The sequence below is a fragment of the Pisolithus orientalis genome (genome assembly GCF_024613125.1).
Source record: "Pisolithus orientalis strain OTSU chromosome Unknown F5J12scaffold_3, whole genome shotgun sequence".
Classification (NCBI taxonomy): domain Eukaryota; kingdom Fungi; phylum Basidiomycota; class Agaricomycetes; order Boletales; family Pisolithaceae; genus Pisolithus; species Pisolithus orientalis.
Genome location: NW_026260784.1, coordinates 358,234 through 384,987, shown reverse-complemented (window position 1 = coordinate 384,987; position 26,754 = coordinate 358,234). Strand labels below are relative to the sequence as shown.

The 26,754-nt window shown below is 50.3% G+C and overlaps 10 protein-coding genes and 1 non-coding gene across 11 annotated transcripts; 7 read left to right on the top strand and 4 right to left on the bottom strand.

The window, feature by feature from the left end:
- Positions 1 to 510: 510 nt before the first annotated feature.
- Positions 511 to 1,397, top strand: F5J12DRAFT_800938 (uncharacterized protein). Its single transcript, XM_051744349.1, has one exon. The coding sequence runs from the start codon at positions 737 to 739 to the stop codon at positions 1,340 to 1,342; it is 606 nt and encodes a 201-aa protein (XP_051604088.1). The 5' UTR covers positions 511 to 736; the 3' UTR covers positions 1,343 to 1,397.
- Positions 1,398 to 1,432: 35 nt separating this feature from the next.
- Positions 1,433 to 4,008, bottom strand: F5J12DRAFT_295285 (uncharacterized protein). The gene is made up of 13 exons (XM_051738778.1): positions 3,556 to 4,008; positions 3,436 to 3,486; positions 3,311 to 3,383; positions 2,986 to 3,262; positions 2,909 to 2,927; positions 2,770 to 2,858; positions 2,631 to 2,714; positions 2,540 to 2,584; positions 2,462 to 2,482; positions 2,159 to 2,403; positions 1,913 to 2,107; positions 1,771 to 1,862; positions 1,433 to 1,722 (listed from the first exon to the last, which is right to left on the bottom strand). The coding sequence occupies exons 1-13, from the start codon at positions 3,627 to 3,629 to the stop codon at positions 1,524 to 1,526; spliced, it is 1,464 nt and encodes a 487-aa protein (XP_051604087.1). The 5' UTR covers positions 3,630 to 4,008; the 3' UTR covers positions 1,433 to 1,523.
- A 246-nt stretch (positions 4,009 to 4,254) lies between these two features.
- On the bottom strand, positions 4,255 to 7,990 carry F5J12DRAFT_800914 (vacuolar assembling sorting protein VPS16). Its single transcript, XM_051744348.1, has 15 exons — positions 7,753 to 7,990; positions 7,588 to 7,700; positions 7,278 to 7,533; positions 6,854 to 7,229; positions 6,700 to 6,794; positions 6,446 to 6,648; positions 6,266 to 6,393; positions 5,918 to 6,206; positions 5,734 to 5,842; positions 5,468 to 5,682; positions 5,333 to 5,413; positions 5,105 to 5,280; positions 4,786 to 5,043; positions 4,599 to 4,728; positions 4,255 to 4,535 (listed from the first exon to the last, which is right to left on the bottom strand). Exons 1-14 carry the CDS (start codon positions 7,904 to 7,906, stop codon positions 4,656 to 4,658), a joined length of 2,526 nt encoding a protein of 841 aa, XP_051604086.1. The 5' UTR covers positions 7,907 to 7,990; the 3' UTR covers positions 4,255 to 4,535; positions 4,599 to 4,655.
- Positions 7,991 to 8,162: 172 nt separating this feature from the next.
- Positions 8,163 to 9,903, top strand: F5J12DRAFT_888294 (TATA box binding protein associated factor-domain-containing protein; the record flags this gene model as incomplete). The annotated part of the gene is made up of 5 exons (XM_051747245.1): positions 8,163 to 8,237; positions 8,296 to 8,391; positions 8,444 to 9,169; positions 9,228 to 9,665; positions 9,721 to 9,903. The coding sequence occupies 5 exons, from the start codon at positions 8,163 to 8,165 to the stop codon at positions 9,901 to 9,903; spliced, it is 1,518 nt and encodes a 505-aa protein (XP_051604085.1).
- Positions 9,904 to 10,119: 216 nt separating this feature from the next.
- On the bottom strand, positions 10,120 to 11,233 carry F5J12DRAFT_713724 (mitochondrial carrier domain-containing protein; the record flags this gene model as incomplete). Its single annotated transcript, XM_051740853.1, has 6 exons — positions 10,120 to 10,293; positions 10,346 to 10,531; positions 10,594 to 10,758; positions 10,826 to 10,929; positions 10,981 to 11,137; positions 11,192 to 11,233. The coding sequence occupies 6 exons, from the start codon at positions 11,231 to 11,233 to the stop codon at positions 10,120 to 10,122; spliced, it is 828 nt and encodes a 275-aa protein (XP_051604084.1).
- Positions 10,981 to 13,579, top strand: F5J12DRAFT_295024 (uncharacterized protein). The gene is made up of 4 exons (XM_051738774.1): positions 10,981 to 11,447; positions 11,502 to 12,116; positions 12,175 to 12,921; positions 12,976 to 13,579. Exons 1-4 carry the CDS (start codon positions 11,367 to 11,369, stop codon positions 13,426 to 13,428), a joined length of 1,896 nt encoding a protein of 631 aa, XP_051604083.1. The 5' UTR covers positions 10,981 to 11,366; the 3' UTR covers positions 13,429 to 13,579.
- A 687-nt stretch (positions 13,580 to 14,266) lies between these two features.
- Positions 14,267 to 15,910, top strand: F5J12DRAFT_800887 (uncharacterized protein; the record flags this gene model as incomplete). Its single annotated transcript, XM_051744347.1, has 6 exons — positions 14,267 to 14,376; positions 14,446 to 14,782; positions 14,831 to 15,139; positions 15,200 to 15,538; positions 15,594 to 15,702; positions 15,756 to 15,910. Coding segments are annotated over exons 1-6 (1,240 nt in total), but the record flags the coding sequence as incomplete, so codon positions are not given.
- F5J12DRAFT_800883 (tRNA-splicing endonuclease subunit sen54 N-term-domain-containing protein) lies at positions 15,911 to 17,807 on the bottom strand. The gene is made up of 7 exons (XM_051744346.1): positions 17,618 to 17,807; positions 17,413 to 17,565; positions 17,246 to 17,346; positions 16,978 to 17,216; positions 16,664 to 16,904; positions 16,396 to 16,612; positions 15,911 to 16,342 (listed from the first exon to the last, which is right to left on the bottom strand). The coding sequence occupies exons 1-7, from the start codon at positions 17,731 to 17,733 to the stop codon at positions 15,943 to 15,945; spliced, it is 1,467 nt and encodes a 488-aa protein (XP_051604081.1). The 5' UTR covers positions 17,734 to 17,807; the 3' UTR covers positions 15,911 to 15,942.
- Positions 17,808 to 17,834: 27 nt separating this feature from the next.
- F5J12DRAFT_t35 lies at positions 17,835 to 17,923 on the top strand. The gene has a single exon. It is a non-coding gene; the product is annotated as a tRNA-Ala (tRNA).
- Positions 17,924 to 18,200: 277 nt separating this feature from the next.
- F5J12DRAFT_800871 (Alpha/Beta hydrolase protein) lies at positions 18,201 to 20,924 on the top strand. The gene is made up of 10 exons (XM_051744345.1): positions 18,201 to 18,775; positions 18,828 to 18,937; positions 18,988 to 19,160; positions 19,215 to 19,325; positions 19,382 to 19,481; positions 19,610 to 19,640; positions 19,742 to 19,887; positions 19,941 to 20,010; positions 20,067 to 20,442; positions 20,495 to 20,924. Exons 1-10 carry the CDS (start codon positions 18,474 to 18,476, stop codon positions 20,561 to 20,563), a joined length of 1,488 nt encoding a protein of 495 aa, XP_051604080.1. The 5' UTR covers positions 18,201 to 18,473; the 3' UTR covers positions 20,564 to 20,924.
- A 1,260-nt stretch (positions 20,925 to 22,184) lies between these two features.
- Positions 22,185 to 25,709, top strand: F5J12DRAFT_800861 (Sodium/hydrogen exchanger family-domain-containing protein). Its single transcript, XM_051744344.1, has 10 exons — positions 22,185 to 22,450; positions 22,514 to 22,570; positions 22,620 to 22,652; positions 22,702 to 22,750; positions 22,812 to 23,008; positions 23,062 to 23,353; positions 23,404 to 23,892; positions 23,945 to 24,486; positions 24,542 to 25,571; positions 25,627 to 25,709. Exons 1-9 carry the CDS (start codon positions 22,436 to 22,438, stop codon positions 25,331 to 25,333), a joined length of 2,466 nt encoding a protein of 821 aa, XP_051604079.1. The 5' UTR covers positions 22,185 to 22,435; the 3' UTR covers positions 25,334 to 25,571; positions 25,627 to 25,709.
- The last annotated feature ends 1,045 nt before the right edge of the window (positions 25,710 to 26,754 follow it).

Sequence of the window (26,754 nt, the reverse complement as noted above, 5' to 3'; positions counted from 1 at the left end):
ATCAATAACCCGTTTGAAACCCCCATCGGGTACAGCCATTATCTTGCACTCGCGAATAATTGAATAAACCAAGAGAAGGGCTAACCAGTGGCCAGTTGGTTGGAACTTGAAGCACGGAAGGCTATGGTATGTCGCTGCGTTTCCCTGAGATACTAAATCTTTACACCTGGCCAGGTGATATTTTTTTTGCAACTCCTGGAGGCAACGTTGAACCGCCTGTCCCAGTTTCATACGTCTTGTGGGCCTGCTGCATTACAGGGTGGCTTTTTTTTTTTTTCATTACAGTTGTCCGCTGACCGGTAACAGAAGAATCATGATATCTTATATCTTCAAATCCAGATTATTGGTAAGTACAAGGCCACTATCACTACTGACCTTATACCTTGGTATCCCTCGCAAAATTTCCGTTGGCCATGCTTGGGTTCACCATTGTAGTGGCTTTATATAACATTGGTGGGCGGGCGGCGCCGATCAGCAAATCACTTTTGCTATCCAGTGCTGTCCAGCACTGGAGAAAAAAAATTCCCCACGGCTGCCGGTGCACAAAGCAGTTTACTGATCAAGCTGTAAAGCTATGTAAAGCTATATCCATGTATACTGTTGGACTTCATGGGCCTCGAGTCAGAAATGGCGCCTTCCTTCTGACTCACTCTATGTCAGCATCCAGTATAATTACCTCACCACTCAACGAGTTGCCAGTAAAACAGAACACTGATTGGGCCACCTCTTGATCAACATGTACAAATACTTCTCTCTTCCAGTGCCTGCTACCCCATCTGCGATAGCAGCTTACAAGTCGCTCCGACTCACTTCTCTCAGGGTGGATGCTGCCCACTTCAGTTCTAACTACGTTCGTGAAGCCGCTTACACAGACGAATTCTGGTACAGGCGTCTTAGTTCGCCGTGCAAACGGACGTTTGTTGTGGCCAAAGCCACTGATATATCCCCGGATTCAGAAAGCGGGGTCCCCGATGGGAATTCGGGGATCGGAATGGTTACTATCCTTGCGCCTTCGGAAATTCCCTCAGCCACTCTGGGACCCTTAGAAAGGGCCGGTTTGAGTGCAAACTGGGAACCCTATTTCCTGGTGGCAATGTGGGTCCACCCTGAACACAGGGGAAGGGGTGTTGCGAAGGAATTGGTGAAGCGGGGGTTGGAATGGGCAAGAACGTTCTCCGATCCCCAGTCCGCCCATGAGAGCGGGGAGAAGGAAAAAGTAGTGGTGCTAATGGTTCACGATCATAACAAGAACGCGTGCACGCTTTACACCAAGATGGGATTTAGATATTTGACAGAGGCATCGTGTGAGGAGGGCTGTAGGTGGATGGCTGTCAAAGTTTAGGAAAGCGGATATAGATTGCCAAAAGTCATTGAACCTGCAGCCTCGGGTTGAGATACTAATACAATAATCTGACCTCCAAAGGACACCAAGTTCGAGGTATGGAATTAAGCAGTTAGGTGGTAACACGTTTCAAAAGTCCCGGTAAGAAGTCGCGCGGAGGCGTCGTACCAGAAGAGCAATGCTAGCCAGTGACAGTAGTAGTCTCCTCTTTGTGTCGTCCGTTTCGAGCCTCGCGTGGGAATAACTGCATACCCGATGTATGCAGACAGCCAATTAGTGAAAGGAAGATCACACCGAGGGCAACAGTGACCGGGATCCGAACGGCAATGCCTGTTTGGTAATAGAATACGACACAGAGTGCAGTCAGAAATGTAACAAGACTGATAAGTTTGAGTACATAGAGGTCATGATAACGTCATGCCGCGCACCTCCACATGAGTAGGACGGTGGGAAGACAGCATGCGATGGCAAGTCTTTCCAGACCGTAAGGTTTTTTGAGGATGCGTTTGAGGAGAGCCACCTATACAGAGTTGGCGGCACAAACAATATATAATTCAAATACCAACTCACCGCACGCAACGGCGTATCCGCTCCCTTGGCACGATATTGTTGCGTCATGAGCAGCCCAACGATGATGCTGCCGATACTACATATGATCGAGGTATAAACAATGATTTGTACAGCAGATCTCTTTCCCGGGCCCGTTGCTGCGTCAATACTGCCGATCTGAAGAAAGCCCACACTCGTGCTAAGGAGAACAGTCGCCTTCAGAAAGTTGGTTTAGCCAAGGTATCGTGCTAGCAAACCACAACGCACCAGCAGGTTGGAGTCGCGGATACTCACGTCCACTTTTCTTACGAAACGCGACCAACTTACTGGGCTGAAACTGTCGTAGAAAGCATAGAGTTGCTCCGCGTATGCGTCCGCACATCTAAAGAGAAGTGGGTCGAGTAAAATCATAAGCCAGCTTCGTTCGTAGGGCCCTCTGCCAGTCGTCCCCGAGTAGTCGATATCAAAATAGTCGTCGATTTGACCATAAGAGCTTCGGAGGACACCATTGACTACAGAAACAGGGGGAAACGGTTAGGCGATTCCTTTGCCAGGTCTACGGCATCTTACCATGGAGAGACATTAACTTGGCTAGCAGTCTCAGGCTAAGCATGTTAAACTAATGCAGCGACGGCACGCCGGACTCACCAATAACCCATGCAGAATGGTCACTACATCGCATTTTACTGTCCGCTGCGGCGATGGTTAATGACACGCTTCGAAGGAAAACGTCTGCTACCTTCGATCTCCTTGACAAGGCAAAGCATATGGGATAGATCATCCATGGTGTAAGGCGATGTGGAGTATTTCACCGTCATACGTTCTATCCACAAAGTGAGTGTCAGTACTGCGTCGTCGCCACCGCTGATAGCCCATACCTCCCGATGCTTGTATCAAAACGTCCTTCATATAGTTAATGACATCGTGAGTGAGGGAATGTGGTGTTGGGAATAATTCGCAATGCTTCCTACACACCCCTGTTGAATACGCAGATATTTCACCCTGACCGCTGCTCACCAGTATTGATCCAATATACCTGGGACGGTGCGTAAGCCATGTAAAGCCCCACTAGAAATATGAAGACCGAGACGTACAATGTGATTGGGATGGATGCCGTCGACACTGTTTCGACGCACAGCGCAGCTTCACTTCGCTATGCTCCCTCAACCAGAAGATGCGTTGGTCAATATGAGATACAAAGTAATAAAGACAAGTTTGCGACGAGTAGTCTTCCACATTCAGCACGACACAGATATCTTTGTCTCCCTGAAGCCAGGATTGCAGCTCGGAGCTTCTATCCAACTGTTGCACGGCTTCCATCACAAGACAGCGTACTCTTGTGTCAGAGATGTTAGACCAAGTATATATGTTCTGACACAGCCTCAACCTCAATGATCTGCCGTTGATAAACAAGATTACCTGCTCCGGATAGACGTAGTAACACCCAGCATCTGGGTGAATTATTTGCTTCCAGCCGATGCCATGGCAATTACTGTGTCCAGATTAACGTCTGATATGTCAGGCACGAACATATTGGAACTGACAGTCCTGGGTGCCAGCTCCCGCCCAGAGAGGCCGTTCGTGAAGGGGATGGGCTAACAGCGGAACAGCAACAAGTCACCGTCGACTCCTTATACTGAGAGGAATGAAAGAAAGTTGTTCACCTGAAACCCGCCGATGCCAACCTTGTCACAGAGGACGGCAAAAATGACTGTAGCTGAACACCGCAGTCTGCCATCGTTGAGATAACGCTTCTTAGTAGTAAGCACGCTCCAGGTCCGGTGTAGTTGAAGGGCTGAGAAGTTCACTACTCGAATGTGGGGAAGTGGGGAATACTTGAACTTGGAATGAAAATGCGAGTCGCCAAATATATATATCCGTCGGCATTGGACTTAGCGCGCATGTGGAAAACTTGGTGGAAGCAGCGTGTTTGCGGCATTGCTAACGTACGAAATCGTCATTGCCGTTGCGCCAATAACAAACCGCAGAAGTCGATACAGGAATTCATGGATAGGTTGACAACACCAGAATGATTTACCGTAATAATGGTCGTCACGTAAACAACTATCTTTTGTTACGCAAAATAAGCAGTGCCAGCAGCAACTAGTCATTATCAGCTATCTACAAAACGCTTAGTGCTCTTAGAGCACTTAGCATTTGCCGAGTTGAATAACAGTATTTGCCAAGCTCTTGAACAATTCAAAAACTGTCAAAAGTGTATATGCTGAAACGAGGACCGAGAAGCCACTGGCTTCTCGGTCCTCGTCCATGTATTTTTAGTCTTCTCAGTGTTATGAGGTTTCGCCTTTCAGAAGGGTTCCAGTTTCGTCGCTCTCGCGTTTCAGCTACCAATCTGTATTTCTACCAGTTTCACTCTTCATTCGTAGCGCTGCCCTAGTCGCCGCCCTTTTCTGTACCTGTCCGAGCCAGCGTGCTTACTCATGCTCCAAGCGCTATCTGTATCCCGTCTTTGCCTCGAGTGCTTCGACCCGTTAGCAGGATGCTCCCCTCACGCAATAGCACAGGTACGTGCGGAATGAAGACACCATTGTATCGGGTTATAGAAAGAATCGACAAGCGTTGCTCACTACCAGTTCAATTAGAAATAGTTAGATTACATTAGGCACTCTAAAGCTTCGCCTACCTACAAAAGTCAGATGAGATATACAACCATAACTCCTTTGACCAAGATAGCATGAGCGCGTACCTCCGCAACCGTCCATGCTGGAACGGAAAATGAGCTGTATTGTCGCTCTGCCCGAACTTACTTCATAGACGCAGCTAGCTGCTCGAGTTCCCGAGTAATCAGTGAGTTCGGGCACCGTCTCTTCAACTGCCTATCGACGACCGTAAGCACCCATTAAAATAGCGCGACAAAGCTAGTGAGGACTCACTCTAAACCATTCTTATCTCCTCTCTCCTTGCACTCCCTCCCAGCAGCCCGCCAATCGTTACAAAGCACATACAACTCCACTCGTTTCGGCGCATCACACCTGACGACATACATTGCTGCCTCTCTGGAGTGGCCAGCTTCAACAAGCTGCTTCACGAACACTTCGTACCCTATGGGACTCCGTTTGGACCGTGCAAATACTTCCAGTGCCTCAAAATCTCGCAAAGCGATTAGTGCTCGAAGTTTAATATGCCAGAAGCTACAGTGGGTTAGTATTGAATATGCGTGAGCTAGACATGGTGTGCGGCATGGCCACGTACCGCTTGTCGGGAACCTTGAAATCCGACCTCACGCGGTCTGCCTTGTTGCTCATGCCATTCATGATACATGCTCGTATCGTCTCAGAGACACTCAAACCAAAGAACTTCGCATTTCCCTGTGAATCCTTTTCGAGCTGTTGTTGCACTGCCAAGAGGCGGGCATTCTCATCCATCATCTAATACAACCCCATTCATCACCAAGACGGATAAAGGGAGGAGGGCACCAACCTTAGCTTCAAAACTCCGATCCTTGTCTTCTGAAAAGAACTTCTCTGCAGCCCTGACCGAGGTAATGATTGCGGTCTGATCCTGTCACGCAGTATGAGCTGGAAAGGCATTTGCCATTAAACCTACTTCACGTACAGTCATCCGGCTAGCTTCGCCCAAAGCGAGAACCGCGCTTTCCACACGTCTGTCGTCGCTATAATAGAAATCACGAAGCATCTCCCTGTTTTGTTCTCTTGCATATACTTGAAGTAGTTTGCTTGCCGGAGCTAGACTCTGTCCACCATCCTCAATAAGGCGGAAGAAATCTCCGAGCGAGAGGTGTTTATGGAGGTGAAGCAAGACGTGATAAACTAGCCTGCCAATCAGAAACATACTAGAAGGAACAAGAAGTGAAAAGGTACCAAGATCGGTATCGCCGCTGTCCACAGCCTTCAACAAAGCAAGTCGGTCTTCTTTCATTGTCAGCAACAGTGGCACCTGATTAGATGCTCTTGACTCGTGATCGAGCAGCTGAGGATCGTTCGAAGAGGGGAGATATCGATCAACCAAGGAATACGAGAACTTCAATGTGGCTCCTATGCTTACCTTTGTTGCTAAGCCTCCGCGACCGACCTCCCAAGCACGCCGTGCTATGTCGGCATAACTCACTTCCCCATTTCCAAGTTTCCCGAATTTGTCCACAATCAAATTGCACAATTCTTGATCCTCATCGTCTCCAGCTATGGCCTTCGAACGTGCGATTTTCATGCTCGCCCAATGCTTGAGAACGACATCTGGTTTGAGAGAAAGAAAAGAAGATATGCGTAATGCTAGCAAATGCAAGTTCCTTGACGTCAGCCGAGAGATTAAATGTAAAGGGGACGCAAGTTGGTATCTGCCAAGAGGGCAAAAAAGTCAGTAAGCCATCATAAACGGTGAACGGCTGTGCCTCACTGTAAATAAGTGATTGGCATGCCGACTTCGTAATAGTGCACTGCGTTGAGAACTCTCAGTGACTGACCCATCGCAACGAAATCGTTTGGGTTGTATAAGTCCAAAAAGCTCCAACCAAATTTTGCGGCCTGTCCGTGGCATGTGATGAAGTTGGAGGACGCGCGTTTCCCGAAGACTTACACTTAAGAGTTTTCGCTGCCAGAAAGGTTCCCATTCACAACCTGCAGCATCGATGCATTCATTAACAGCAGCAGCAAGGTCTGGCCGGATGCTTCGGATGCTTTCGTCCGCTTTCGAGGATTGTTGAGTGAAACTTTCCCATGCGTCGAAGAGGATTGCCGAAGGTGATGTCGATCCAGGCCGGAACACAGACAAAGTGGATGCTATTGAACGTCGGAAGAGGAACCACCATAGCGGAGATGCAACGCACATACCAGGTACTTTTTGAATCAGGTCACACACATCCTGACTCATGACACGGACGCTATCGACTTCCGTGACCGCAAATACAGCGCCGAAGTATAGGTACCTCATATGTGCCACATCACTTCCACGGTGAGGATGTGAAAGGGGTGACCATAGACGTACCGGAGGGTATCACCCGAAGGACCAACTAGCAATGCGAGATTGTTCCATGTAACAAGAATAGCATCGTTTCCGCACCATTCAACTTGACTGACAGGAACGTCTGCACCTGCAGTTTTGGTGTCAAACTCGGCCAGACTACGCTGAAAGTCAGTCGAAACGACCCAAAGAAGGCCGCTAGAATTTAGCAGCCCCAAGAGTCTGCCGTTGGGCGAGGGTGAAATGCGTGTGAACGGTCCACGGGATATTCGTTGATCAACACTTTCGAGATTGTCGACAGCGATGATGGTGTTGTCTACAGAGAGAAGGACTTCTACGTGTCGTGATATGTTCTGGTCTGGTGGAATGACAGCCCACGCATGTGGTGGCTCGGACACACCTGTACTACTTGAGCCCCTCTAGCTTAGAGTTTAAACGTCGGACAAACCAGGACTTGCTAGTGTGAGAGGTCGAGCGCCTCCCCAGCCCTTGACCTCCAAAAGCGTGAGCGATCCCGAGAGGGCTACAAGCCCGTTTTCATGAATGCGAGCATCGATGATTCCTATCTCCGCAGCTTCGGTACCAAGTGAAAACTGGAGATATTCACCTTGCAGGTCGTAAAGTCGATAGGTCCCTTCTTCATTCAGCACGACGAGTCGCTCGTCAGACGTCCATCCGAAACGAACGATCTTTCCTTGGTCCCACTGTAAAGCACTAGTCAGTTCTGTAGCCTCGCACACTCACTGGAAGATAGTCACGCTGAATAACAGAATCCCCTCTCCAGCGGGAGAATATACTTGTATTTGCGATCTAGATGACGCAGATCCGGCACGACCTATGGCTACTAACTTCGACGGGTCTCTCATTAAAGCTACACGTGAAATGAGTCATAGCTTGCTGAAAGATGTACTGGCCATACATACCAACTGGGCCACCATTGCGACATCCTGCAATAACGTAGTCGTTCAGGTTGGGAAGCTTCCCAGGAATCGAGTACAATTGCAAACGGCGGTAGAATACGTTGCCATCTGGCATCGCGTCCCATGTAGCGGTAGGGTGTTCGGCCACGGATTCCATGACTGAGGACCTTGTAATGAACCAGCTTCTAGCCCCAGGATACCGAGCACTGGGTTCCCTGCTAGCAGTGGCAGGATGGACGCTTAACGGGTATTACTAATCATGTCTAGGCTAGTGCAACCCCCTTTGTTGTCCAAGTGTACACACTGAGTTGCACGCTGTAGTCGTGTCGGCTAAACATCGATATTGATCATCAACCAAGTCGGCCGTGGACCCTCCACACTCATTCTTATCCCCATAGCCAGCTTATGTCGCGATGAGCAAGCCGGGGCCAAAACCCAAGTCGGCCCTTTCACTCCATGCAGGGATATACAAAGCCGATGCAGTCAAAGTAAGGACACGTCTTATCTACATACCTCATCCCATCTTCATCCCTAGTACTACTTCAGGATGTCGCCGAGTCACTCGGAATCACCAGTCTTTCTGAAACCGTCGCATCCGCACTCGCCAGCGATGTAGAATACAGGGTGCACCAGGTAGTCGAGGTACGTGCTGGTGGTTACTCGAGGATGGGATGACCCGCTATAAGACACCCAGGAAGCCTCTAGATTTATGCGACATGCTCGCAGAACGACGCTCACTACTAGCGACATCGACCTCGCCCTTCGTACGCTCAACATCGAACCCCTCTACGGTCACACACCACACGCATCCACTACTTTCCGACGTGCCCTTCCGTTCCCAAACACGCCCTCCGCAGGGACCGTGTACTTTGTTGAAGACGAGGAGATCGACTTCGACAAAGTGTTGCGAGAAGAGAAGATCATCATCCCGAAAGGCGTGAATTGGACAGCGCACTGGCTTGCAGTCGAGGGCGTGCAGCCCCTCGTTCCAGAAAACCCTCCAGCCGTCCCTCGAGAAGACGCGGCTGCTCCACCTTCAGCAGCTCTCAACGGCAAATCGCCGCAACTTGGTCTCGCAAAATCACAACAGGCCTCTGCTCCACAAACTCAACCGAATCAACTCGTCAAACAGGTCCTGTCGCGAGAACTGCAGCTCTATTATAGCAGGCTTACGTCCTCGTTGCTGCCCCCTTCGACTGCCCCAGCTGAGACAGCCAAGCGAACTGCAGCCCTTGCTAGCTTGCGCGCGGATGCAGGACTGCAGGCACTTCTGCCTTACCTTGTGAAATGGATCGGAGAGGGCGTTGTCAGTGCCCTTCGAGAGGAAACAGATGCTGAACAGGAAGGAAGAATGCTCGAGATCTTGTTGGACGTTACAAGCGCTATCCTGGAGAACTCGACTTTGTTCATTGAGCCTTATGTACGTCGACCTCTGACGAATGACATCTCACTACGCTCACGCCGCTCTACGTTTCTAGCTCCACCAGTTGCTTCCATCTATTTTATCCGTTCTCCTTCATGCAAGCTTGCCCAGTTCCCATGCAAAACATCTCAGGACGGCAGCTGCTCAAATGCTGGGCAGGGTCCTGACACAACATTCGACAACCTACCCTTCGCTATCGCCACGCATCATGAAGACCCTGTTAGTCGCCCTTCTGGGCAACACGCCAACCGCCCAAAGCACGATTTCAACAACTGTCAATGGATTCGCAATGGATACGAGCGGGACCCCCACCAGGGACGGTGCTCGAGGCCCGCCAAAACCTCTTGGCACCCGAGAAGGTGCAATACGAGGACTTATTGGAATTGGAAAAGAGGCAGTACGGAAGGGCATACTGGAAGGCGGAGGAGCGCGCATCGTTGGAGAGGAAATTACAGCTTCAGGGGTGGAGGGTGCGATCGGTGTTGTTGAAGCCGTAATGGTTAAGTTTCTATTCTTTGCAGTCGACGGCGTACTGAATTACTGGATAGATGGCTCTAGACACACTCCAACCGCCTTCCGATATGCCGGAGACGTTAGACTCCTCAAGAGAAGAGGACGCTAGGCTCATTGCACAGTTGCGTGATTTACTAGGGGAATTCTTCACTTCACGAGTGGTCAGTCGCGGCGACCGGAGTTGGGCTGCTGGCCTGGTCGCAAGCGTGAGCACTTAACCCACGACATCATTCACTGAATCTGTATGTTCAATTTGGCTTGTCAGTGGAGTTACCGTTCGTCGTGCTTCGTTACCTTGCTATCTAGTCGATTGTAATAATGTCAAGGGGGGAAATATGACACCCACTCCGTCGCATCTGTATGCATTCCAGTCCTTGGGGTATTTGGAAAAATCTATGATGACGATGAACGAAGCCTTACGTGTAATTTATTCTTCAGTTATCGACTAACGTCCCTATTACCCACTCGTAAACACCAAGGAAAACGGCACCGCCAGCCGATATCCAGAGTGTTCGAGGCACGACACCTGCAAACAACGCACGAGCACCTTCACCGACATATATATCTCGTGCACGGGTGAAGAGGGATGGAAAACGAGACGAAGGATCCTACGTATGGGTAAGTATCATGATTAGAATGGTAGAAGAATAGACCCCGAACCCTCATGTCAAGCATGACGCGAGTTTTGAGGACGTCAAGGGGCGTCGTGAGTGCTGCTGCGACACCGCCAGCTATGCTCCCGCATACAGCTGCTTCTGCGGCATGAAGCGAGCGAGAATCAAGAGCGAGGGAGAGTCGATATTTGAGATATTCGTATAAGGGGAATTGAAGAGACGTGAAAGGTATCTGTATGGTTGGTGGATGAAAAATGAAGACAGGGCTCTGAGTAAGGGTCAAGTCGGACATACCTCGCGCATGACAGTTATTCCGAATCCGCGATAGAACCCCTTGAAACCGTCAATTTTAAGGACCAGCTTCGCAGCGGCCAAAGAGGATGCCACAGATGATCCATATGACGACGTCTGCGCGCGTGTTTTGATAACCTCAGTGGGAACACGGATGAGACAAGCCGCCTAACAGAACGACATCATTTTGTGAACACGACGGCACGAGTTCTAGTATATAAAACTGGGAACGCACCACCTCACCCACGGATGCTGATATCATGTGGTTTAAGGGTGCAAGCTGGCCTTGCATGGGTAATGTCCTCTTCATCAAGTCATACGTCGAGAAGAAGACAGCAGCTATGTGCGGTGTGAGATCCGACACAAAGAAAACAACCCGGAGAGACTCACCGCCCGGCGCACTCCCTACTACGACGCTCCCGACGCCCTTGTATATCCCTGCAAATCCGCCCGCCTTGACGAATCCCTGTGCCGACTGCAGCCGGGTTTTGACGGTGTCGATCGGGAAGAAGAGCAGGTCGACAGCCGTGCCAGCTGCGCCTCCCGCCTGTCGTCACATTTGGTTCGCAGATTTTTAAAACAGAAAAACACGCGCGCGCACTATCAAAGACTGTCCAAAGGACGGCCTGCGTTCTGCCGCCATGGGACAAAGTCGGGGAATGAGTTTGGGAGGAAAAATACGCGTTTGGATCAAAACGCGACGTGTTTCTGCGCGAAACCTGCTCTTTTCCGATCGGACTTTGGAGTAAAAACAATACTCAGTGTCTCCCATCGCCATGAGTCTGGCATCTTTTCTTCTGGGAGCTGGCAAGAAACAGCCCATAGACAAGGAGCTAGACGGCTTGCTCAAATCACAGGTATAACTCAGGTCATGGGTATCCGTAACCAGCAGTGACCGACACGCTCAGCAGGTGCGTGAGGACGACCGGCCATCTTCTACCACACGCGTCGCATCGAACGAGAACGAGAACGAAAAGAAACGCAAATCAAAAAAGCATGACGAGGAGCGCAAGAAGAAACGAACCAAATCGTCCGATGCGGGGGTGAACGAAGAGACTGTAGTGCATGACAAGAAGGTCCAAAAAGCTGAGGACGGGCCGTCTTCCGCTGCACACGTCGCATCGAAAGAGAACAAAAAGAAACGCAAGTCGAAAAAGGATGACGAAGAGAACAAGAGAAAACGATCCAAGTCGTCTGATACAGAGGTGAATGAAAAGGAGACCGTAGCACGCGACAAGAAAGCCCGAAAAGTTAGTCGGAAGGCGGTCGAGGCAGATCTGGATTCAGACGTCGAAGCGGACAAGGCAGAGAGTTCAAAAGTTTCAATGGGCGGTGGACTGGTTACGGACGGAGAGGACAGTGATGGCCCATCGCATTTGGTTCACGAAACCCTTCACAGAGACGGCTCCTCACCGCAAAAAGGCGAGGGGAAGAAAAAGTATGTGCCAGCTGACGAGACTCAGGAGCAAAGGGATGCTCGCACTATATTCATCGGGAACGTACCTCCCGAGGTCGCACAAAAACGCGTAAGTCGGGCATGCGACCAACCCACTCCTCACTGATTGCACCTCGCCTTCCTTTCAGCCCTTGCAGAAACGACTACGACAACACGTCTTAGCGTCCGTTCCAACCGCAAAAATCGAGTCTATGCGTTTTCGTTCTATCCCTTTCCAAATCCCCACGTCAAATCTTTCCCTCAGCCAGGATGCCTCGGGCGATAAGAAGAAGGCGAAGGCTCGTCAGCACGATCGTGATCGCGCTGCATCGTGGCGTGAAGCAAATCCTAACGATGACGACACGTCAAAGACAGACGCAAAGAAATTCCTCACTCCCAGTCAAAAGAAGAAAATCGCGTTTATCAACGACCATATCCATTCCAGCGCAGACTCAGTCCATGCATATGTCGTTTTCGCGTATCCTAAGCCTGCAGAATTACGGCCCGCAAATTTACCTCCTCTCTCACCTGTCATGGACCCGTTCGAAGCTGCCCGCCTTGCCGTGGAGAAATGCGACGGAACGATATTCATGGATCGGATGCTCAAGGTGGATTCAGCCGGTCACTCTGACTCGTCGCCGAATGCTGCTACTGCAACTACCAAGCTGGCTATTGGAGATCCCAAACTCACTGTCTTCGTCGGGAACCTTGATTTTGCTAGCAAAGAAGACGATTTGCGCATTTTCTTTGAAACACTCATTCACGCAGAACGAGGACCGCCACCACAAGATTTGGGTTCGGACGGCACAAAGCACGGCACCTGGGTGACACGTGTCCGCATGATACGTGATAAGGATACTCAACTAGGTAAAGGTTTCGCATACGTTCAGTTTGTGGTACGTCCGCAGTATGTGTATGCCCTAAGCATCAGTAGGTGATACTGTTCCTAGGATCGTTCTTGCGTAGACGAAATTCTAGCACTTGAACCCGACAGGCTCAAATTCGCAAAGCGGAAGCTCCGCGTTCACCGATGCAAAACGATACCCAGCTCCGTTACACCGGCCGCATCGTCACAGTCGTCGAAACCTCCGCAGATACATGCCAGCTCTTCAATATCAAATGCCGTTCCGAAAGGTGACCCCTCGCTCGGCGAAAAGCTGGCGCACTTGTCCAAGGAGGAGCGTAAACAGGTCAAAGCGGCAGATGCTGATCGACGAGAACGGCGATTGGCAAAGAAGAAAGCGCGTATGGCGTTGGATAAGCAAGGGGTGCATCACCAGAGCAAGGGTAGGGAAAGGGTGCGCAAGTCGGTCGCAGCGCGGAAGTCGGGTGCTGCACCCGCGCGGAAGAAGGGGAGGGTCCGCAGTGAGAAGAGTTTGAGCAAAAGGAACGCGAAGAAGTAGCGACGTTGATGGCAGTGTACATGTTTGCGCTACGTCTATGAGTCTATTACGCGTAGGCAGTAGCCTGTTTGTGTCAGCCACAACTCACCCCTAATTGAAGGCTTGGAGCGGATAATCATTGAATTCGATGTTGCTCAGAACTTCTTTTGGACAACGGTGCAACGTGTTCTAATCGAATGTTGCCGCGGCCTAGACTCATGGGCATAGCCCTATCGTCTGCTCTACATCCCCTACGTATCGACAACCACCAGAGTCAGTACTGAAACTGACTTCGCAGAGAACCAACCACTCGGCCTCGCGCAATGGCGAACGATCCCTCAAGATTAGCAAAGAAGGCTGCCAGGAAGTCCTACACCTTGCCAGCAGACGATACCAGTACACATGCGATATCTACCTCTGGACCTTCCGCCTCTGAAGACTCCTCGGATACTCCGTCGACGGGGGGTCTAAATTTGACAAACATCCCCATGGGCGGTAGCGTCCGCCCGAAACTTTTAGCGACGAAATGCGCAAGGAAAGTTGCCGCTGACTATCGATCGGCGCCTAGTAGGCACTCGACCGCCGATGACGATTCAGATCCATCAACATCGACTAGGAGTGTAACCTTGACGGACACGTCCATGCCAAGCAACAGCCGTCCGCTATCCATAGCAATGAAAGCGTCGCGGAAGGTTGCCTTCCGCGACCCTCCTCCAGCATCCCAACGTCCGACTGTTGACTCGCCATCTGGCCATCAAGGCCGGATGCTGGCGTCAGACGAATCGCCTATGCATCGCCCGAAGGATAGGGCCAATGCAACTCTGGGCAGTGCAGATCAAAGAGGAGGTATGTATCGTTATCAATCTCCCACTAACGATCACTATCAATTCCCTATTGTTAAACTGATCGATGTTACATCCATGTTCTTAGGTCGAAGTCAGGTAACTCGCACTGCAAATCAAGGTGTACGTGAGTATCACATTCAACCATCCTGCTTAGAGGTATTGGAGCACCAAGTACTGACGGAACTTTTTCTAGGGGACCTTGGCTATTACCGCCCAACTCGCTCAGCAACTACCATTGATATTCGCACCGTAGAGCGGAGGAAATGGATGAGTAGACGTACTTCTAAGGAATTTATCCCGGAGGGTGGCGCCACTAGGCAACGTGTCTCGCGGATCGCTGCTGGGCGTCAGTCTAAGCCGACTCCGGCAAAACAACAGGAACACACTGCGCGTCACCACGTCAGGGTTTCGCAGCGGAAAACCTACCTTGTGGATGGAAAATTTGTGTCACTGGGGCCAGACGTGTCTTTGGACCCTAACGATACAACTAGAACCGACGAGTCTGAGGAATCGATTGAGGAACTACCAGAGTAGGTCGAGAGTCCAATCACCCGTTATGCCAAGCTCAAGTCTTGTAGGCGGCTAAAGGCTGCGAGAAAATTACAGTTCGGCGTCAAAACCAATCGGCCTGAAGTGGTTGTGAGGTGCACAACACCGCAAGATGAACATGAGAACTTATGCGACGACTCAGAGAAAGAAACCATGTCTCTGTATGACACTGGAGACCACAGCACGGTGCACGGTATAATGGATGATGACGATGATGTGAAGGAACCCACCCACTCTACACGACTGAGATTACCCTTCCTCCAGCGAAATGTGCGACGAGGATTCAATCTCAGATCCAAGATGCTTGGTATTAATCCAACTGATGTACCTGTAAACCAGTATGTTGCATTCACACATCTTTGAGACACTGCTTAGCAACTCCTTTTCATGTTTATAAGCACAACTGCAAGACCGGCTGCAGTTGCAGTACCCATCATAAAGGAGGATGTAAAGCCGAAGTTCATACCTTTGGTGGAAACAAAGCTGACTCCTTGTGTGGTCGAAGACTTTGGGCCAACAGCAAGATATCCATATTTACCTGAGTCAGGTGACATGTATTCATGTCGTCCCGGTGGGCCACGACTGTATGATATCTTGAATAGGCTGCCGCTTGAACCTTTTGGGGTACTTTCATGGGTGATAGTAGACAGAGAAGAGGAGCTGTTTGAGCTGGATGATGTCTTGGATGAAGATAAAGTCATGCTTGCATTGTGGTACCGGTGGATATTCTTGAACCGGTATGTGGTATCGCCAACACTGATAAGATACACTCCTCATATTTTGTTCCACCAGGAACGTATTCATTGCAAGTTATTTCAATGGCGCAAGAACATTCGTGACTGAGAATTGGAAACTCATTCGTCAGGCAGCAGGAATAGCGGCTCTCAGAACATGGCTACTTGTAGGCAAGCCTTTACTCACTATCGAAACATTGATCTCAGATAAATCAACCAGGTACTATGCGTCAACAATTTCTTGCTTCCTCTGGAGGTTGTCTCTCTCATGCAACTCTACCAAAGTCTGGTGGATTCAGAGAAGTGCGTCAGGCTGAATAGCAGTCTGTACGAGTGGCGCAATGTACGTAGTTAGAAGGACAACTTCGTAAAGGGTGTTGGCTCAGTCGATACATTTACCCTGCTCATCATATCATGGGCCAGTCATGGAAGGCTCCCTCGCCAAATCTGAAGAAGCTAATGTTTCCCGAATCCACGGCAGCAACAACAACTGATTTCTTCCCAGCTTTGAGACGTACAAACGGATTTGGCTTAGGAGGGGCCAGGTTGCGGGAAACATCAGGCGACGGTACCGCTGTTGTGTGGGACTTCAATCGAAGATAAGAGAGTAAGTATTGAATCAACGTCCGTGGTGGTGAAATGGGTGGTGCTGGGAGTTCAGGAGATGCGTTGGCCACTGTAGCATTATTCGCCTCCTTGGCGGCGGTTTGAGTTCTCCGCTTCCGCGGTGGTGGAAGAGGCATCTCCGGAAGACCCTCGAAGAGGGCCGTAAGCTCATACAAGTTAGGCATAGCGGTCGTACGTGCGCTATCGAAGCCCAATCAGCGGGTTCACACCAATAGAAATTATGGATGACCGACTTTATAATTACCAGGTAAAAATCTGGTGGTGGTGGGGCAGTCTTGCGGAATGGCGTGGAGGGTTTGTACACGTGGAAGAAGATGCTATAAGGGGAAGAAGATAAGGCCGTCGAAAGAGGTGATGATACTGCTGTAGCTCCCTCGTCTATTCTCGAGCAGTTGCACAATGGGGTACTATGACCGCACGGAAGAAAACGTAGAGCTTTGAATATGTCACCTACAATGATAGTTAACTGAAAGAGTAACTGTGTGGGTAGCAATGACGAACCACTCGACTTGATGCCACGAAACATAAGGGGTCCCCATGGACCTCTATGAAACACCAAGCCGACGGCGCTCAAAATCTTCAAAACGAGGTTCGAGAACAATATGGAGATCCTTTGCCATACGTTCGGAGCCCCCGTCGCAGGACGTAGGGAATGCAATGGAGACGGAGCAACAGGGAAATCTGGCGTAGGAGGTTCTGCGCGCCTCAGGACAAAGCCGAGACGCTTCAGATAAGCGTACACCTATTACGGAGTCATTGGGCGATCTACAAGCACAACTTCGAGAACTTGGCGGCAGTGCCACAGTATTACACACCTGGTAACGTTCCAGTGTCATATCTTCACGGCCGATCATTTCAGTGTATGCCTGCTGGACAGTCATTGGCGCGCCCGGGCTTGTCTCCTCGATATTTACTAGGTTTAAATGAGATGAATTATCTGGTATACTCTTGTAGCAGAACAATGCCCCGCGCTCGATTAGATAAATAGATTCTTCTGGGAGGAGTTCGAGGCGCTTTTGAGTCTTGGAATTCTTCGGCAACTCCAACTCGGGTTCTGTGTCCCCAGGAATCTCCAGACGGGACGAGAAATTGAGTGTCCCATGTTCGCGAAGTGCACGCCGCGTGATGTTACGACGTGTACCCGCGCGATGGAAGGATACCAAATACCATAACTTACAGATTTGCTACGAGGGCCGCAACCGAAAACTCTGCCTCGGTCTTCGACTCGTACAAAAATAATGAGAGCTTACCTCGAAATGCTGCGTTCTGCTCGAAGAGCCTCGAACATGGCACCGCGCGCCCGGTCGAGGATGTGCAGCTGCAACCCAGAGCCATGTCCATGTGCTGGTTCGAAATCCTTTTCTCCTCTCTTTGGAATCACTGGGCGTGCTGAGGCATATTTCCTGTATGATCCATTGAAACACACCAAGAAGTTTTTGAGATCGCTACACTTACGGAAGCTTCGTCCAGTCCAGTCCACCGTCCTCGTCGCCCGACGACTGCTCCTCATCTCCGGCATGATCCCCGGGTGATTTTGGATGTGATTGAGGTCGTTCGAGTATGTCATCCATCAGTTTAGGAGCAGTGATGGCGAGTCGCTATAGTAGGTGTCACATTTTTTCAGTGGCGGTGATGACCGTGTCTGATAGGCAGGAGAGTGAATTCACAGCAAGGGTGCGTAGCGCAGTGGTAGCGCGTATGCTTTGCATTCAAGCAATTGAAACTTGTATAAGGTCCAGGGTTCAATCCCCTGCGCATCCAATTTTTTCTTCCTAAAGCTCATGACCACAAATTCAACAAGGCAAGCCCAATCTTTCCGAGTCAGTCTGGCACGTATAGGCTTTTCTCCCCCCAGAGGTAGGTTGTACCGACCAGGCAGAGACTCTCATAGCCCCTGAATACACACCGTTCCCAGATATTGGTTCACATATGCCTTCTACTGCCGCAGATCATCTCGAGTCTCGACCGAGCTAACTGCGTCTGGTACGATCACTGATAAAGGAAAGCTTTTGATTGATAGATACCACACCATTACAGAAGCATGTAGCTATTTTCCCCGTCCAACTGCGTCGCCTGCCATCATGTCCACTGCATACCGTCATCGCAGCTATTTCGCCTCAAGTTGCACTTATTCTTGTTCTGCGACTACAAGAGCACACTGATCGCGATCAAATCGGGTGATATCCCGCGTCCAGCTGACAAGGATTATTTTCCTGATCTCAGCCAAAAATATTCAACCTGTACGAGAGGGAAAGATATAAGTAGCAGCGAAGATGACCCGACAGAACCAAGTGGCATCCCTTCCCCAGAGATGCATATAACTCAGGCGCTATTACTGCCAGCACTACTTTCATCGGTGGCTGCTGCCATTTCACAGACTTTCCCGGGCTTGAACAAGCGATTCAATCATGCCAGTCGCGAAAGACAAGCAACTTTCAAGTCCCAGGCAATTCACCCCGTTCCTTGGGACCAGTCGTCGTTTACACCTATTGGAAGTCTCGATGCCCTCTCTGTTGAACAATTTACCACCCTCGGTCATCCAGCGTTCCCAGCCTACAGCGTAAGGATCAAGCGAGCGGATCCCGCGGTCTTCACATGTGACCCCACGGTCAAGTAAGCAATGCAAAAAATGGAGGGTAAACTTCTCATTGCCCCTGCAATGTAGGACCTACACAGGATATATAGATGTTACTGGGGCCAAGCATCTGTTCTTCTACTTCTTTGAGAGCAGAAATGATCCGGCAAATGACGATGTCATATTTTGGACTAACGGAGGTGTGGAAGAAATTGGCACACTACCCAACAATCCCCTCATGCTTTCATAGGTCCTGGTTGTTCATCGGGCCTTGGTCTCTTCATGGAACTGGGTCCTTGTCACGTCTTCAGCGATGAAGGCCCGGTATTCAATCCGTACTCGTGGAACTCCAATGCAAGCATATTCTTCGTTGATCAGCCTATCGGTGTTGGCTTTTCCTATGCCGACTACGATGAGATCGTGGTAAGCCACAGTTCACTTGTACTAGAAGATGCGTTTGTCCAATGACATCCACAGAGTACTACTGAAGAGGCGGCAAAGGATATAGCCGCGTTCGTTGCCATATTCTTCCAAAACTTCCCTGATTTCCAGACCCGCGGTTTTCACATGGCTGGAGAATCCTACGGGGTATGTCCAACAAGAGATTGCCACGAAACGATTTGTGTAACTGTTTCAACAATTAGGGGCGCTATCTCCCCGTTTTTGCCTCTGAGGTCTATGACCAGAACGCCAGACTGGTCGAAGCAGGCATTACCCCCATCAATTTAACGTCCATCATGATGGGTAAGTAGACTTAAACGGGTTTCAACGGCGAATGTGCGTTGGTATTGAATTCGCCGAACTATCACAGGCGATGGTTTGACTGATTGGTATAGAATGGTCCCCACGTATGTCGATATGCTTTGCACGAGTGCATCCGCTTCCTCCTATTATGTCCATCGGGTGAGGCTCAGTCACTCGCGTTTCCTCGGGTCGTTTGCTCATTGGCCACAAGTTCGTGCGTCGCCATGAAAGAGGCTGTAAGATTGCGATTCACGATACAGTGCATCTATTATAACCATCTTGTGCCAGTTTCCCAAATGTGAGAGATGGACCAAAGTAGCGTGTATCGACAAATTCGATGCCCTAGGCTGCAGAGCCGCTACAGATTTCTGTAACAATCAACTTGTCGCGCCCTTTGACGCAACAGGTACTAGTGCGGAACCGGGTGTGGATAAGGGGGCTTATACTTTCCCCCGTCAGGCATGAACCCGTACGATATTAGTAAAAAATGCGAGGGCGATCCAGAGGATTTGTGCTACCCAGTCACCAGGTACGTGGCTCGATTATCCGAGCAAACATTTTGATTGAAGTGTTTGATGTCATCAGGTACATCAGGGAATACCTCGATGATCCTGATATTCGTGCGGCTCTTAACGTTAGTCCTTCTCTTGGCAAATTCAATTCCTGCAGCAATGATGTTGGTGCCGCGTTCGAGGCAACGATGGATGAATACCACCCGAGTGACTCCTACGTCGCCGAGTTGCTTGAACGCGGGATTCGAGTGCTCGTTTATGTCGGAGCATACGATTGGATTTGCAACTGGATTGGTAATGAGAGGTGGACACTAGCGTTGCCGTGGTCGGGACAAGAACAATTCGCCAATCAGCCTTTGACAGAGCGGTACGTCAACGGCGCTGTCGCTGGAAGAACACGAAGTGCTGCTGGGTTCACCTACGCCACTGTCAACGAGGCAGGACACATGGTGGGTTCCTTCGCGCGGAGATTACGCAATCGAGAGCTGAAGATTTTTCAAGGTGCCGTATGATAAACCTGAAGAAGCTCTGGAAATGGTAAACAGATGGCTGGCCGGGGCGACACTGTGATGTCCGATGCGTGATTGACGATGCACGAGTAGAACCATACAGTTGGTGTATGAATAGCTTTACCTGAACTCCCAAAATCAACCGAGGTTGCTCTTAACCCGAACGAAATTAGTAGTTGATGAATCATCGTAAAGCTGTAAACGACAGAGGAGTGAAGTCCGCGGTTGGGTGAATGAGTGTCCGGCTGTTTTGTGAGGGCGATTGTTGTCTTAGTTATTCAGCTCCAGTATCGAGGATCCGAAAAATGCCAGTTCAAAAGTGCGTTGCACGCAAAAAAATTGGGTAAATACTCATACGTCAAATCGTTGTGTGGCCGACTGAGCTGATGCATGCCGCCCATGTGCCGGTGATCCCGGATTCCCATGATGAATTAGGTGTGTAATCGAAGTTTCATGTTAAGAGTTCCATCGGCCTATGGATATCCCGCTTATAGTCGTCAGTGGTTGTAGTGCCAGTGATGATGAATGGCCTTAGGACAGATAGACCTAGCCTTGTCTCCATGACCTTGTACGCGTCGCACGTTACCTGGGTGTCGCGGGAGGACATTATTGGTGTTCACTTGGGGAAAAGACCAGGCAACCCAGCCAGGGTTAGGCGCCCAGTGATCCAGGGTTGATGAATTTCTGTCAGAAACGTGCACGAAGCGTGGGCTGGCTTTCGGACGCTCGGATCGAAAGAACTTAAAAATCTTTCGAAGTGTCAGGGACCAATGACGCTGGACAAAGTCAACACACAGCTGATCAATTGATCGACATCAGAGTCCTGTGAGGCGGGGTTGCGGGTGGTTTTTCCCCTCCGTGAAACCGTCTGACTGGCGCAAGTACTGTGAATGATATTGCCTGCGAAGGCCGTCGTAGTTCCGGCCGTGAACCGATCCTAGTCACCGCAAGACTTATTACGTCAACAGTCATGTACCCTTCTCTGCGTTCACCGAGGTTCGCTGTCCTTTCAGATACGCGGGCCCGGGGTCGTGGAAGGAAGCAGCGGCACCCAGCCACGCCGGCCTCCAATTTACCAGAGAACAATATGGTGAAGTCAAAGTCTTCGGCGGAAGTGTTTGATTGGAAGGTTCTAATATTCGTAGATAACCTATGTGGTGCCCTCGTTCTTCCCAAAATATCCCCTCCAAGGGCTCCACAACGAGTGTCTAACCCCATATAGACCATGTAAGCGGTGGGGGTGGGGGTTTGAGTGGGGGAAAAGGTCGAGTCCGATGCAATTTTTCAACAGTCGGTAATGCCTTGAGGCTTGCAACCGATGGAATCGGCGCTGTCTATTAGAGGGTTTAAAAAAAGACAGATACCGGGTCACCGCGACGCGGTTCGATTATCGCAGTCGTCGGGACGCATTCAGAAAGACAAGATGCTCCACAGGACTTCCAATAGATCGATATCTTGCTCAGACGATAAGCCGACGCTCCTAAATATGTTCGAAAGCTGTAGCGCGGGTGCGGATATCTATCCTTGTTCATTCTGTTCAGGTCCAAAGTCTCTCACGAAACCGGCTGTGACCCTGCCCAGCCCAGTAACTTTTCTGTGATTTTTCTCCCAAACAAGACAAGGGAACCCTGTGTTTCGGCACTTTGCAATCTCAAGTTGCGACGTGCTGACATAATAAACTTGTAACACTGTAATAACGACTCGCTTATGTCGCAATTTACATTTCTGTCCGCAGGTGCCTGGCTTGGATTTAAAGCTTTAAAGCACCATTACATATCGCATCCAGCTTTCCCCGTCGACTACCCCCAACCACTAGTTCGACGGCGACGGCTCTACCCGTCTAATAGCTTACGCCAACGTTCTGGAATAACAATCACGACCCGAACGTCGCGCACGCCCTCTTCCTCCTCTTTGTGGCCCACTAATAACTACCATGATCTTTCATCCGGTGGGTCGTGTGCTCCGTCTTCCGTTTTGGCCGTTCACCATCTTATTCTCCCCGTGAATATAGCTCAGTATAACGAACCCTCATATTATCTATGCATGCCTAGGTGGCTTCGTCGTCATGGTAGGCTCTTTCCTCACATTCGGGATAGCAGTGACCGAAAACCACTCAGTTTGGGATGTTTTCTCTGTTCATCCGGGAGAAGGTTAGTTTGAAGTCCACATGTTTCCGGGAAGTTGCTCATTGCCGTCTAGTTGTACATCGGCGAGGCATGCTGGGCATTCCTTTTTGGCGTCATAATTGGTGTGCCCATTTCGCATGGACACAGCCCCATATCCACTTACCTGTCATTCCCATATCGTAGGTCCGTATGGTGCCAATCTTATCGATCCCCGTGTGTGGGCAGGTAATAACGGAGACGCGGACAATACCATCACCCTGGAGTTCACAAGAGTCGTATTGGCTATTGGCGTATTTGCTATTGGCGTGGAGCTTCCGAAGGCGTATATGGCACGTCACTGGAAGAGTCTGTTCTTTCTTCTTTTCCCGGTGATGACTTGGGTGAGCCCGTGGCGTCTAGTTAAGTTCCACCTTCACGTGCTCACAATTGATAGGGGTGGTTTGTATCCGCAGGGCTGATTTACGCGTTCATTCCCGGGATGACCTTCTTGTGCAGCCTCGCCGTAGCGGCATGTCTGACTCCCACTGATCCGATTTTGGCCGCCGCCGTGGTTGGCGGCAAGTATGCTGACAAACATGTCCCTGCTCATATTCGACATCTCTTAGCTGCAGAAAGTGGTTGCAACGACGGCGCGGCTTATCCCTTTCTGTTCATATCATTATATCTTATTCTGGAAGCCACACCGGGAGCCGCTGTACGGGACTGGTTCCTTTTCCTGTGGCTCTGTAAGTCATTGTGCATCCTCTTCTCCTGTACCCAGCCTGACCCCCTTCAGATCAAATCTTGTTGAGTGTGGTATTCGGATCGCTCATTGGCTTTGGTTTCCGTCACCTCATGAAATTCTGTGAACGCAACGACTTGATCGACCGTCAGTCCTATGTTGCTCAGTACGTCTCTCTTGCGTTTCTGACCATCGGCATTATGACAATGCTGGGGTCGGACGACCTGCTGGCAGCATTTTGCTGCGGTACTGCCTTTGCATGGGACGGATTCTTCAATCGACAGACAGCGGAATCGGTGTTTAGTTCCGTCATCGATTTGCTTTTCAACGTCGCTGCTTTCATTTACGTGGGTGCATGGATGCCCTTCGATAGCTTCACCAACGCAACGTTGAAGCTGAGTGTATGGCGGCTTATCGTGATCGCCATATTGGTGTTGCTGCTGAGGAGGCTTCCCATCATGATCATGTTGTACAAGTTCATACCTGACGTGAAGACCTTTCGGGAGGCTGTCTTCAGTGGCCATTTTGGGCCCATAGGTATCGGTAAGCGGCGCAAAGTAACCCTTGGACTCAGGATAATTCACATGTCCCTCAGGAGCTGTGTACATCTCTACCTTGGCTGTTGAAATGCTCCCCAAGCCAAATTACCCACCAACCAATCAGACAGAGTTCTTGGCACTTACGATTCAGCCGATCGTCTCCTTTATGGTCCTTTGCAGCGTTGCCACTCATGGTCTATCGATTCCCTTCTTTTCTCTCAGCCGTCGTGTCCATTCTGTATCGTCGCGGACATGGTCTCGTCATGCCGCAGCTGACTGGACGTCCCAAGCTAGGTTGGTTGCACGTCCGGAGGATATTGTTATCAATCGGGACCGCATCAGTGAAATGGAGAAAGGCGAAGCTGCGGAGAGCTCCGGAACAGCCAGCAAACGAACAAGCGTAGCCACGGCTGTTCCTCCGGTCGTCACAGATATAAGATCCACAGATGTCGTTGAGGAAGACAAGGTCTCGCCGAGCGGAACGCTAACGGCAGAAGAATGTATTGAAGAAAACCCGCCGGATGGCTCAGAGACCGAGTTAGAATGGAGAGAAGGACCACATAAGGTTATCGAAAGGCGTCATGGACCTGGGCAAGAGGTTGGTAGGATCCCATCGTTTGACTGTGCAATTTGAATTAACACTTATGCCCTAGGTCGAGATCGAAGTTGTCCGCAATGCTTATGATACCCAACAAAAGAGTGTTTCTTCCTTCTTCAGAGGTCAAAAGCACGCCGTAATACAGTCAGTGCATGACCACCTCCAGGGGCTTCAACATGCTGCTGAATGCGTCGAGGGTGGATTGAAAGAAATTAGCGGAACAGTAAAACGCGATATCTGTGGTACAGAAGAACGGATTCTCCACGACGGCAATAACGGCGCGACGTCGCCCGCGGACGGTGCTGATGGCGAAGAAGAGTGGCTGTCAGATAGGAGTGATGGTGACACAGGTACTGGTTCAACCGCAGGACAACATGGTGACCGCAGAAAACGCCCACGATCTGGAGACGTCAAATCAGCGCTTAAGCACACAGGAAGCCATAGGCGGACTAGGTTGGGTGGAAAGACTCGCCGACGCGCTTCCATCGCGTCTACCAGCGAAGAGTCTATCAAACAACCAGCAGAGCAAGACCCAGCGCCTACCATGAGAGCGGAACAAGGTCAAGAAGCAGAAGGTCATCGTGGGCGTAGCGTTCGCTCCGAACGTCCGAACACCGACCACGCTGTCCGCCGGTCCCTCAAGCACCGACGGTTGGAGTCCCTGAAGTTGGACCCGGTCTCCCGCGACGTGTCGCCAGCTCGTTCAGTGCGCTTCGCTGACGAAGGGGCCAGATCTGGCACTATCACTCCTCGCAGTTTCTCTGCAAATGATCAATGGCATCAATCCCCAGCAGATGATGATTCCTCAAAAGGGCGAGTCACTTTCGATGTACCTCATCAAACATAGCAAACCATCGGCATCTTTTCCTTATCCTTGAGTGTCTCTTCCTTGTGCCTTGTATCCATTGCATTCAGCTTTTCCGATATCATCCCTGTTGTGCCCATATCAACAGTTAATGGTGCCGGGGCTTCATATTTGTCTCTTATATTATACGTACCAATTGCATAGCAATCTCGCATTACATGCTGTATCATTCGCTAGGAGGGGTCATTTGGAGGACATCGATACAATGTCAAGCACTCACACCTACATGTCAGTTGCAATTACCTCCCCAAAATATGAACTGGGTCCTCAGACATACAAAAACTGTGCCCAAACCGTGCGGTCACGCACAGGAAGCAGAATTGTTGACACCCCTCCCAGTACAGCGGAGGTGAGGAAGAGAATGTGAGTAGCCAGTTTTTGCGTGTTGTGGAGTTCGTATGTGTCTAGTTGATGCTGGGATCATACGGACCTTGCTAATAGGGTGCGACATTCCATCAAAAACTACGCCATAACGATGAGGTTTCATAGGAGGTCAAGGGTTAGTGCTTGGTCCACAGACCGCTCTGCTGGTAGCCGACATAGCTTACAGTGATCCGTCGATGGTTAGTACATATTAAGTAGAGCAACGCATAAGTGCTGCATGGAGCAGGGTTGTAGGGATGGCAGCACGCACTAGAAACGCACAAAACGTTAGGTAAATGCATCAGACGAGGCGAGTCGGCATGCTGCGAATACATGTGTCCGGTTCCTTGCGGCACTTTGATGCAGCACATAAACCTGTAACACGGAAGCCGTTATACGTAGAAGCACTTGTTCCATGATGAATGATGTGGTGAGTGCCCATACAAGTATTCTCGGTAGCCGGTTTGGCTCGGAGAGTCGGATCGATAAGGATGGTTCGGTGAGGACGGCCGACAGGTGGGAAATCTTCGGCGACTTGTGGAGAGCGAGATGGCGGATGTATTATTCATCCCATACCCCAGCTTGCGAACGCTGAGCAAGCCATAAACCTCACGGAGCCGGCACCAGAAAACGACCAAGTGTGATGCACCAGCTGATGGTACTAAGCATACCCGCCGGGACAATCGAGAACCCGGACAGCAAACTGATCCGATTCCCGAATGGTATTCAAGCGCGGGACCAAACAGACAACCTTCATGGGAAAGTAGAAAATCCCGAGACAAAATTTCCTAAAAGATGACAGACTGCGCGCTTGGGCCTCCCCTCTGACGGCGCCGCTAACATGTAGCTACGAATTCCAGGGCAAACCGGTTGTTGGTGCTGCCATGTTCCGTCCGAGAAAATGGACGGATAGCCCATAAGCCGTTGCCGGGTCCGCTACAAAGTAGAATCGCTGCGCACAACGGACTGTCATCAGCCGCAGGCCCTCGGAGGCCCATCCTTGGCTGCGATGGAAGAAGATTAGGGCGGTTCGCCAACTG

Bases quoted from the DNA above. Each gene is read 5' to 3' on its own strand.
- F5J12DRAFT_800861 (XM_051744344.1), top strand. The intron at 22,751-22,811 runs GTGTGCCCATTT...CCCATATCGTAG, and splicing joins CCTTTTTGGCGTCATAATTG to GTCCGTATGGTGCCAATCTT. The intron at 23,354-23,403 runs GTAAGTCATTGT...GACCCCCTTCAG, and splicing joins GTTCCTTTTCCTGTGGCTCT to ATCAAATCTTGTTGAGTGTG.
- F5J12DRAFT_295024 (XM_051738774.1), top strand. From the start codon at position 11,367: ATGAGTCTGGCATCTTTTCTTCTGGGAGCTGGCAAGAAACAGCCCATA. The intron at 11,448-11,501 runs GTATAACTCAGG...CACGCTCAGCAG, and splicing joins ACGGCTTGCTCAAATCACAG to GTGCGTGAGGACGACCGGCC. The intron at 12,117-12,174 runs GTAAGTCGGGCA...CCTTCCTTTCAG, and splicing joins CCGAGGTCGCACAAAAACGC to CCCTTGCAGAAACGACTACG.
- F5J12DRAFT_800938 (XM_051744349.1), top strand. From the start codon at position 737: ATGTACAAATACTTCTCTCTTCCAGTGCCTGCTACCCCATCTGCGATA.
- F5J12DRAFT_295285 (XM_051738778.1), bottom strand. From the start codon at position 3,629: ATGGCAGACTGCGGTGTTCAGCTACAGTCATTTTTGCCGTCCTCTGTG. The intron at 3,263-3,310 runs GTAATCTTGTTT...AGGCTGTGTCAG, and splicing joins ACTACGTCTATCCGGAGCAG to AACATATATACTTGGTCTAA. The intron at 2,108-2,158 runs GTGCGTTGTGGT...AACTTTCTGAAG, and splicing joins TCCGCGACTCCAACCTGCTG to GCGACTGTTCTCCTTAGCAC.
- F5J12DRAFT_800871 (XM_051744345.1), top strand. From the start codon at position 18,474: ATGCATATAACTCAGGCGCTATTACTGCCAGCACTACTTTCATCGGTG. The intron at 19,326-19,381 runs GTATGTCCAACA...TTCAACAATTAG, and splicing joins TGGCTGGAGAATCCTACGGG to GGGCGCTATCTCCCCGTTTT. The intron at 20,443-20,494 runs GTGGGTTCCTTC...AGATTTTTCAAG, and splicing joins TCAACGAGGCAGGACACATG to GTGCCGTATGATAAACCTGA.
- F5J12DRAFT_800883 (XM_051744346.1), bottom strand. From the start codon at position 17,733: ATGGATGACATACTCGAACGACCTCAATCACATCCAAAATCACCCGGG. The intron at 17,566-17,617 runs GTAAGTGTAGCG...TGGATCATACAG, and splicing joins CTGGACTGGACGAAGCTTCC to GAAATATGCCTCAGCACGCC. The intron at 16,343-16,395 runs GTCGGTCATCCA...GGGCTTCGATAG, and splicing joins TTTTACCTGGTAATTATAAA to CGCACGTACGACCGCTATGC.
- F5J12DRAFT_800914 (XM_051744348.1), bottom strand. From the start codon at position 7,906: ATGGAATCCGTGGCCGAACACCCTACCGCTACATGGGACGCGATGCCA. The intron at 6,795-6,853 runs GTACGTCTATGG...GGCACATATGAG, and splicing joins CCTTCGGGTGATACCCTCCG to GTACCTATACTTCGGCGCTG. The intron at 5,281-5,332 runs GTTGGTGCCCTC...GGGTTGTATTAG, and splicing joins ATCGGAGTTTTGAAGCTAAG to ATGATGGATGAGAATGCCCG.